Source organism: Vitis vinifera, chromosome 17 (genome assembly GCF_030704535.1).
Source record: "Vitis vinifera cultivar Pinot Noir 40024 chromosome 17, ASM3070453v1".
Taxonomy (NCBI): Eukaryota; Viridiplantae; Streptophyta; class Magnoliopsida; order Vitales; family Vitaceae; genus Vitis; species Vitis vinifera.
The window spans coordinates 18,801,621-18,812,194 of NC_081821.1; the positions used below are offsets into that span (position 1 = coordinate 18,801,621).

Here is a 10,574-nt window from a genome sequence, read left to right on the forward strand (position 1 = left end):
CACGGGGTTTCAGAAACGGCATGCAACCAGTGTTCAAGATGCCCCAAGCTTAGGGTTCCACTGCTGCATGGTTTGCATGGCCACCTTTGGGCCACGTGTCCTTTTTTCCCATTTCTTCATCTTTGATTTTAAAAATAACTTCCCAAATTCCAACTTCCAAATAATTTTAAGATTTTCAATTCTCAAATAATTTCAACTCTTCATTTTTTCATTCTTAGAATTTTTAGGCCTCAGAAGTCCCATTTTCAATCAAATTTGCTGCCATTTTATTCGGCAAGCAATTTTCACATTTTCCTTGATTTTTAAAATGTTTTAAAATAGGCATGAATTTAATTTTGTATCTCTAAATAATGGAATTTATGGAATTGATTCATGCAAAAATAAATCGGGCTTTGGTGGAGCCCAACATAACGGATTTTCTCATTGACTGATTGATTGCCATGCTTGATTGGCTTGTCTCACTCTATAACATGAATGCGATTATTTTATGTTCGTTCACTAACTTTTGTTTTCCATGAAGCAATTAGTTCATTCCTCAAACACACTCTCTACCTTTCTTGCTCATTCGATTATTTTTAGATTGATATTCTTTTGGTATCTATGTTTGATCAATTAATTGTCACACTTACTTTAACTTAATTAATAGAAACCCATTTTCAGGGGCTTAAAGGGGTGTTACGGTCATTGTCGTACCTTCCCAATAACTAACCTGACCCCCAAACCTAGATTCGATTTTTCGTAGACCATCTTTTCCAAATAAGGAGTCACATTTAGGGTTTTTCTTTTTTATTTTGTTTTCTCTTTAAAAATAAAATAAAAATAAGTGGTGACTCTAAGTCATTTTCTCAAAAATAAATCTTTTTCAAATAAAAAGTGAGTTCGTCATCGAGTGGAAGCGCATTAGCAGAAATGTGGGGTCCACAATATTATTTCTAATAATTCTTTTAATAGTATTAAGTGTAAATAACTTTCTTGAAAATTGAACATGAGTGAAATTGAATCAAATCATTAATTCAAAATAAATTGAAACTTTTTTTTTGTAAATAAAAAAATTAAAATCATTAATTTGAAATTGTTTTTAATAAACTCCTTTGAAATTTCTTGAATATATAAATATATATATTTAATCAATTCAATAAATCAATTTTTATAATCCGCTTATCATTTATTTTGTGTATTCTTGTAATTAGATTTCATCATTATTTTTATGTATATTGATTTTCACCATAACTTGTACATACTCATTTGTGTGATTATTTTTCTTGGTATCTATAATTAATTAATTAATTGTTACAATTCCCTTGATTTGTTTAGTATAGACCATATGTATACGGGCTTAGAGGGGTGTTACGGCCAAGGATGAAAATATTGGTAATCATAGATATATCGGTACTTGGATTTTACAGATATGACGGCGGATATTTTAGAAAAAAATATCAATAAGCCTAAAATTGATCAAAATTTATAAAAATACAAGAAAAACTTCATGAAAATGTAATTAGAAGTATAATAGATATTTTAAAGTTGTTTTATTAAAGAATTTGATATATGTATAATATGATTTATTATATTTGATAATATTATCGTATGCATCGATAAAAATATGAATTTTATAAGTGTACATTTATTATTAAATTACATCAAATATTATTTCATAATAATATTATGATATTTGATTATAATATGTCTAACTTAAAAATATATAAATATTAAAATTATGATCCATTTAATTCAATTGTATTAAATGATATAAAATAAATTATGATATATGTACAATTTTTTAATATTTAATTAATTTATTAATGATATTAAAAACACTATGAAGAAAATTATTATGATAATTTTTATAATATCAGAACTTATAAAAATATAAAATAAAAACTCTTATAAATAAAATTAAAAGCATAATTGACATTTTAAAGTTATTTTTTTAATAAATTGATATATATATATATATATATATATATATATATATATATAATATTGTACATGTTAATAAAAAATATAATTTTGATAAGTGTATATTGATTATTAAATTATATAAAATATTATTTGATGATAATATTGTGATATGTGATTATAATATGTTTAATTTTAAAATCTATTTAATATTAAAATTATGATATATTATAAAATAAATTATGATAAATGTATAAATTTTTAATATATTAATAATATTAAAAACACTATGAATAAAATTATGATATATTTTTATTAATCAATTAAATAAAAAAATTTCATTCAATTATAAAATAGTTATAATTAATTTGTTATTTAAAGTGTTTTTTTAAATATTTTATTTGTATCCTAACTTTTGATATATATTTCTTTAGTGCATATTATATATCAAAGGGCATGTTTGCCCTAGTGGAGTTGGGGATGCATGTTGAATGTTTTGTTGGGGGTTCGAGCTTTAACCGCGTTGACCAGCCGTTGACCACCGATATATCCATGCTATATATCGTTTCGTCACCCACCGATATTTCGATGATATATCACCCAATTTCGATGATATTTTCTTCTCGACTACGGCTTACCATCATATCTTCCCAATAGGTAACCTTACCCCCAACCCAAACTCGATTTTTCATAGACCTATTTTTTCTTTAGGAGTCACATTTAGAATTTTTTTTCTTTCTTATTTTATTTTTTCCTTCAAAAATAAAATAAAAGTAAGTCGCGATTCCAAGTCCTTTTTCCAAAAAATCAAATCTTAACCGAATAAATAAAAAGTGAGTCTCATTGTCAAGTGGGCACGCACTTGAAAAACCGCATCCACACAAATATATTTTAATGTTAACAAAAAATCGTTTTAGAAAAAAAAAAAATTAAATGCCAAAAGTTTTCCAAGCTTTGAACTAATATAAAAGTATAAAATTGTCCTCGCCTTATTCCCTACGCCAACCCGTTCAAACTTTCAACCTTCATTCTCCTTTCTCCTCTCTACTTCATTCTTTCCCTTTCCCATTTATCTCATCTTCTGTTCCACAATTAAATATTTTTAATTTTATATCTATTTAGCGTACAGAAATCTGACTCAAAACATTTTCCAAAATATTCTATAATATTAGAAAATAAACAAATGGACCTTCTAAACTTGGAAGTTGTGGTATTTTTTTTTTTCAATATATCTTTGCCTTATGTGAAATGCTTATGTGAAAATTTTAATTTTAATTTTTAACTTAAAATCTAAATTTTCTTTCAAAAGTAGACTATTTTTTGTGATATTAAAAGCTTTAGATTTGAGTAAAATTATCTATTTTATTTTATTTTTTTAATATATTAAATATGCTTAAATTTTTATTATTTATTTATTTTTATTTATTTTTTGAGATTTTTTAGTTTTACTTTGTTGGTGTGATGGAGAGATTAGAAGAGAAAAAAACTAAAGGAAAAAGATAGGGGTGGGTGCACATGAATTTGTAAAGATATTTAATAATTTGGATGGGTGGATATAGAGTTTTGATGATTGCAAATATGCCTTTTTTAAATTGTTTAAATACAAAAATTAATATAGGAAATTGTCTTCAAACCCAACACCTACTCCTTAATCTCATCTCCTTTTTTCACTGCCACCTTATTCCCCTTCCTCTCTCCATTATGTTTCTTTCTTGTCCATCTCAGCTTCATGAGTGATTTAATGTTATGACATTTAGTGTATCAAAAATGGAAAAGGAAAAGGAAAAGGAAAAGCAAACAAACGATGTGGGACTCCCAACACTCTACCTCCAAAATACTATAAAATATTAGAAAGTAGAGAAACAAAATGGATTTTTTTTTTAGCATGGAATTTGTTAACAGTGAGAATACAATGCAATAGAAGAAGGGAAGAAGGGAAGAAAGGAATAAAAGGTGAGAAAAATTCTTTCCCTCTACTTTCAAAATATGGGCAGAAAAGGCAAATCTGGATTTCCCTCTAGTTTTCAACAGTAATGAATTCCTTTCTTGCTTTCAGTCTTTCTCTTTGCTTCACATGCATATGTTCTTTTCTCCTCACGTAGGCCTCATCATCCCACCCTCATTTCCCCTATATAACCATCAAACCAATCCACAACACACAAACACGGCTGATTTCTGAGCTCAAAGCCCTCCCCATTTCCTCGAGGTTTTGCTTGTGCTTCTTTTGTGTTGAAATGGCTTCATCATCAGCTCCAGTCATCAAACAACAAGACATTGCAGACACTATGCCCGACGCTTTAAAGCAGAGCCGATACCACATGAAGAGATGCTTTGCCAGGTAGTTTTCCATATGGTTTATTCCCTTGTTTCCATTGTAACTAAAGCTAACTTGAAAACAATTTTCTATTTTAAAGAACCAAAAACAGTTTTCTAACTTTTCAAAAACTCTTTGGTGAATTTTGGATTGCGGTGGTTTTTTGAGGAAACAATCGGAAACATCAAGATTAAGACGGAAAATTTTGTATTTTTCATACCCCTTAAGCGAAGAATAGACCCAACCCAGAAAACTGTTTTTATATTTGAGTTTGGAGTAAAATTTTGTTCTTCAAAACAACATAAACACCGTCTTTAAGAAGTGTTCTCAAAAATAGATTTTTGAAAACGTTGCCGAAACACCCAAAGTTTCTGTATGTCAAACTTGACTTGTTTTTGCATTTAGATTCGTTGGGAGCGGGAGAAGGTTGATGAAGTATCGGCATATCATGGAGGAAATAGAGAAATCCATAGAGGACAAGGCTGAAAGAAGCAGGGTTATGGATGGCCTACTTGGTTACATCCTCAACACCACCCAGGTCTTAAACCTCTCTCCCAAACTCCTTTCTCTATCTCTCTACACTAGGCTCCTAACTAGCCTTTTCCCTTCTTTTTTATTTGGGTTTTTGCAGGAGGCCGCTGTTGTTCCACCATATGTTGCTTTTGCAGTGAGGCCTAGCCCGGGTTTATGGGAATTTGTTAAGGTGAGCGCAGATGATCTAGGCGTAGATGGCATCACTTCTGCAGAGTACTTGAAGTTTAAAGAAACCATCTTTGATGAAAACTGGTATGCATGGTCATATTAACTGATTGAGCAACTCAACTTTGTTCAGAAAAGCCTAATGCTATGATCCACAGGGCAACTGATGAAAATACGTTGGAGATAGATTTTGGAGCATTTGACTACTCCACGCCTCACCTCACCCTTAATTCTTCTATTGGGAATGGACTCAACTATGTGTCCAAGTTCATGACATCCAAGCTTTCCGGGAGCTCTGAGAATGCCAAGCCTTTGGTGGAGTACTTACTCGCCATGAATCATCAAGGAGAGGTATGAAAATAAGGAGGAAGTTTCAGAGAAACAAGAGAGAGAAAGAGGGCTTCTAACTTATGGGGACTGATGATTTGGTTTCAACTATGCAGAGTCTTATGATCAATGAAATGCTAAATACAGTGTCCAAGCTTCAAACAGCATTGATTGTAGCTGAAGTTTTCGTCTCCTCTCTGCCTAAAGACACACCATATCAGAGCTTTGAGCAGAGGTTCAATCCATTTCCTCGTTAGAAAAGTGAAAAAAAAAAAACCCAAAAAAGGCTCCTCCTTGGTCTGATCATTTCTGTTATTTTCAGGTTGAAGGATTGGGGTTTTGAGAAAGGATGGGGAGATAGTGCTGAGAGAGTTAAAGATACAATGAGGACACTCTCTGAAGTGCTCCAAGCCCCGGATCCAATGAAGATGGAGCTTCTCTTCAGCAGGCTCCCAAATATGTTCAACATTGTGGTCTTCTCTCCTCATGGATACTTTGGCCAGGCAGATGTTCTCGGTTTGCCAGATACCGGTGGCCAGGTATGGAGTACTGATAATGTCACCATTACAAGTAGTATCATTCACATCTTCATATACAAAACATGCATGACCAAGGTTTTGAACAGGTGGTTTACATTCTAGACCAAGTGAAAGCTCTAGAGGAAGAATTGCTCCACAGAATCAAACAGCAAGGCCTAATTGTGAAGCCTCAGATTCTTGTGGTAAGCTAGAAACCAAAGGAAAAAAAAAAAAAAACTAAGAAATGGAGGAAAAAAAACCGAGAACTAAAACTAAATTCAAGCTTATTGCATATGCAGGTGACCAGGCTTATACCAGATGCAAGAGGGACAAAATGCGATCAGGAGATAGAGCCCGTCCTCAACACTAAACACTCTCACATTCTTCGGGTTCCGTTTAGGACCGAAAATGGGGTTCTTCGCCAATGGGTTTCCCGGTTTGACATCTACCCTTACCTTGAAAGATATGCTCAGGCATGTGCCCTTTACCGCCTCTATAATCCCTATGCAACAGTTTGTTTCTTATACAAGGATTCAATGTTATTTCAATCCTATATCTCTCTCAAAACCAGGATGCTTCTGCTAAGATCCTTGCCCACATGGAATGCAAACCAGACCTCATAATTGGGAACTACACCGATGGAAACATGGTGGCGTCTTTGATGGCTAGCAAACTTGGCGTAACTCAGGTCTAATGCTTTTGTCGCTAATGGTATCAGTCATTTCCATTTTTATTTACAAACTGGTGACTAAATTTGAATTTGGATAGGGGACTATTGCTCATGCTTTGGAGAAAACCAAGTATGAGGATTCTGATGTGAAGTGGAAGGAGTTAGATGGAAAGTACCATTTTTCATGTCAATTCACAGCTGATATGTTTGCAATGAACGCGACCGACTTTATCATCACTAGCACATTTCAGGAAATTGCTGGAAGGTTGGCCTTTAATTTGCACAAATTCGTGAACTCTGATCAATCTGACGTGTTCTTAACCTGAACCCGAATGTTGTGTTCTTCAGCAAGGACAGGCCTGGACAGTATGAAAACCATGCAGCCTTCACAATGCCAGGGCTTTGCCGAGTAGTTTCAGGAATCAATGTTTTTGATACAAAATTCAACATTGCTGCTCCTGGGGCTGACCAATCTGTCTACTTCCCCTACATGGAAAAACAAAAGAGGTTAACCTCATTTCATCCCGCCATTGAAGAACTACTCTACAGTAAGGAAGACAACAAAGAACACCTGTAAGTATGAGAGTTTCATTCATTCCGTGTTCTAACAATTGCATACAATTGAATCCCTCAAAAATGTTTGTGGAACAGTGGGTATCTATCAGACAGAAAGAAGCCAATCATCTTCTCCATGGCAAGGCTAGATACAGTAAAAAACATTACAGGACTAACTGAATGGTATGGGAAGAACAAAAGGCTGAGAAGCTTGGTGAATCTAGTGGTGGTAGCAGGATTCTTTGATCCATCCAAATCAAAAGACCGAGAAGAAATCGCGGAAATAAAGAAGATGCATTCATTGATTGAGAAGTACCAACTCAAGGGCCAGCTAAGATGGATAGCAGCTCAGAATGATAGGAACCGCAATGGAGAGCTGTACCGCTGTATTGCAGATACAAAGGGGGCTTTTGTGCAGCCTGCACTGTATGAAGCTTTTGGGCTAACAGTCATTGAGGCGATGAACTGTGGGCTGCCCACCTTTGCAACCAACCAAGGAGGGCCAGCAGAGATTATTTTTGATGGGGTCTCAGGCTTCCACATCGACCCCAGCAATGGCGATGAGTCAAGCGACAAGATTGCTGACTTTTTTGAGAAGTGCAAAACAGATAGCGAGTATTGGAACAAGATCTCAACAGCGGGTCTGCAGCGTATATACGAATGGTATAGCCAAGACTGATTCTTGAGACTATCAAAACAAGAATTCATTTTGAATTTTGGTATTATCTAAAGTTGTTTTTGCATTGCAGCTACACATGGAAGATCTATGCGACCAAAGTGCTGAACATGGGCTCGACCTATGGCTTCTGGAGGCAGTTGAACAAGGATCAGAAGAATGCGAAGAACAGATACCTTCAATTGTTCTACAATCTCCAATTCAGAAAATTGGTGAGTTGGTGTTGATTTAGTTCATAGACAAATTGGAATTAGCTAAAACTAAATGATGCTGCAGGCGAAGGGTGTGCCCATCCTAAATGAAGAACCGCGAGAGGAACCCCAACAACCAGCAGCAACAGCAATAACTAAACCACAACAACCAGCACCAACGGAGGGAGCTAAGCCCCGACCATCAGCACCAACCACGGCACCAAAGCCTCAGCCAGCAGCAAGGCATGTGGCCTAACTCTTATTGCCAATACAGATGTGATTAATAAGCATACTTAATATTGTATTTCCCTGAAAAAGGAACTAAGACTATGCTTCCAAGTTACTCATTTTGGATACTTTTTTCTGTCCTAACAGACGTCCACAATCTGGTGTCCAAAGGTATGGCGATAATCCCAAATGAATGAGACCTGAAAACAGTTAAGATTCAGATTCGAGACTCACTAAAACCTATTGAATTTACATCTAGGGTCTCTGAATGATTCATGAAATGCATACTAGGTCTTACAGTCCTTCCCTACCTTTTCCAACTCAAAACACGTTTATTCACAGGGTCAATGAAGGTTTAGATCAGAAGCAGCCTGGCTTGCCTACAAGAATTCGCGCGTTTTGCCCCTGGCTTTGGTGGTTCTTCATCATCAACATCTCTCTTTTCCTCATCTGGTATCTCCTAATGAAGTTATAATCAATAAAGTGTGTGCATCTGCCAACGATTTATGTGTAATAAACTAATTGATGAAGATCATCAAAATTCTTCAATCTGTAAAGGCTGCAATACAGTAATAAGATGCCTTCTTTGGGACACAATCTCATCATAGATGTGTTTCTGCGTGACTAAACAGAATTTTCACCAAAACATCTTTCATTGCACCTTGATTTCATGAGTTGGTGCAGCATCAGAGTATGTGAAGAAATGGCACACCCAGTTCATATATGTAACAATAAAAACAGCCAATTGAACAAATGCATTTGGGCTATTTGGAAGTGATTTTGGTGGAAGAGTTATTAGCAGCTTGTACCGCTTTTGTTCATAGCACTTTGATCAAAATCACTTTTAACTACTAGTGCTTTAGATTAGCTAGGTTGACAATTTTATCTCATTTATGCACTGATTCAACACTACCTACTTCTTTAAGGGTAATGGTTTTAGAATTGGACTAGACTGGCCGGTCGAACCATTCGAGCCGTCCAACCATTATTTTGGACCAAAAACTATGAATGGGCTCCACTAACTACTGGACCCAATTGGCCCAACTATTCTTCCAAGGCTTGGAGTCCAAGCTATGGTCCAAATTGTTATACCCCACAAATAATTCATGCGCTAAGGGGATTTGAACCTGGGCCTCCAAGTGGAAAACCAAAGGCTTAACCACTTTACAATGTTATTGTCCAATAAAAATATGTTTATCAAAATTTTATCATATCAAACCATTAAACAAATGCAAATATTTACATTCACATTCATTTTTATAATAACTATTCAATTATAAATATGAAAATAATATAAATTAATTAAGATAATAATTTTTAAAATTTTAAAATAATAAAATATATAAACCTATAAATAAAATCAAATATTATAATTTCTTTTCATCTTAAATATATACTCAAACTGAAGCATTATATATGTTCTATTTCATAAAATTTAATACATGTATATTTATCTCTATTATATAATTTGATATATCAAATATAAAAAAATAAAATATTATTAAAAATTTTAATTATATATTTAAATTTATATAAAATATAAATTATATTTATAACATCGTCGATTTGACCACCAGTCCGACCATTGAACCATGAACCGATAACTTCTTTCGTTCAATAACCAATTCGACTCTGAAAACATTACTTAGGGGACCTTCAAATGCTCCCCTACAAGTAGTTCAAATGCTCATGATATTTTGTAAAATTTATGATTTCTAATGATTTAAAATACACTTTTTGGTTATAATTTTACATTTTCTAAACACAATCTGAATGAATCTAGGGTTTCTATATAAAAACCTATCTCTAAATTTAAGATGGAATTGATACATTGATTCACATTGAATACATAATCATAGTTTTGTCCTAAAAGTTTGAACTTTTAAACCTTTCAAGATTGGTCTTCAAAGTTTTTTGATAGAAAGAAATAGTGGTGCATTTCATGTTTTAACACATCTCAACAAGTAGTGGCGCATTTCATGCTTCATCACAAGATTGAGATGATCCACTAAAGAGCATCGAGTGTTGCATCAAGGATATGAAAGAGAAGTGTAGCTGCAAAACAATATGAGACCATTGGGAGGAAGAGAATTTGGATCAAATAAATTCATGTACTTTTTCTTTTCTTTTCTTTTCATATTTAGTGGTTTTTGTTAGGACATTGAGTTTTATTTTTATGCTAACAATTTCATTTTTTTTTTTTTTTTTTTTATGTTTGTGCATAAAAGACTTTTTAGATAGTGACTTGCTCTCCATTGAAGATCAAGGGTTGTTGTCCATCCAACCGAGAAGTCACAGGTACGTCTAAAGAGATTTGACTAGTGTGATAAATTAGGCTACATTAAGGTATGAAGAGGATCGGTTTTGTTTTGAACTTAAAAGGTTTTAAAATCGACTTTTGAAACAAAGTGGGACCACTCAAGCGAGCCATATTGCTCAAGCACCCGAGGCACTCAAGCAATCACTAAGTTGGCTCAAGCGATCATGCATATTCTAC

At 33.7% G+C, this 10,574-nt stretch overlaps 1 protein-coding gene across 3 annotated transcripts; it reads left to right on the forward strand.

The window, feature by feature from the left end:
* Positions 1-4,041: 4,041 nt before the first annotated feature.
* On the forward strand, positions 4,042-8,679 carry LOC100252799 (sucrose synthase 7). Of its 3 annotated transcripts, none has more exons than XM_010665627.3 (16): positions 4,042-4,237; positions 4,619-4,751; positions 4,845-4,999; positions 5,071-5,263; positions 5,356-5,474; positions 5,562-5,778; positions 5,865-5,960; positions 6,057-6,230; positions 6,329-6,445; positions 6,526-6,692; positions 6,776-7,000; positions 7,079-7,645; positions 7,732-7,870; positions 7,935-8,092; positions 8,225-8,248; positions 8,420-8,679. In XM_010665627.3, exons 1-16 carry the CDS (start codon positions 4,134-4,136, stop codon positions 8,550-8,552), a joined length of 2,721 nt encoding a protein of 906 aa, XP_010663929.1. In that variant the 5' UTR covers positions 4,042-4,133; the 3' UTR covers positions 8,553-8,679. The 3 variants fall into 3 exon arrangements, with proteins under 3 accessions (XP_010663929.1, XP_019081864.1, XP_019081863.1); XM_019226319.2 differs by having other exon boundaries at positions 8,225-8,286; positions 8,420-8,520; XM_019226318.2 differs by lacking the exon at positions 8,225-8,248.
* Positions 8,680-10,574: the final 1,895 nt, after the last annotated feature.

Excerpts from the sequence above, each read along its gene's own strand:
- LOC100252799 (XM_010665627.3), top strand. The coding sequence starts at position 4,134 with ATGGCTTCATCATCAGCTCCAGTCATCAAACAACAAGACATTGCAGAC. Across the intron at positions 6,231-6,328 it reads ACCTTGAAAGATATGCTCAG|GATGCTTCTGCTAAGATCCT; the intron begins GCATGTGCCCTT and ends TCTCAAAACCAG. Across the intron at positions 6,693-6,775 it reads TTTCAGGAAATTGCTGGAAG|CAAGGACAGGCCTGGACAGT; the intron begins GTTGGCCTTTAA and ends TGTGTTCTTCAG.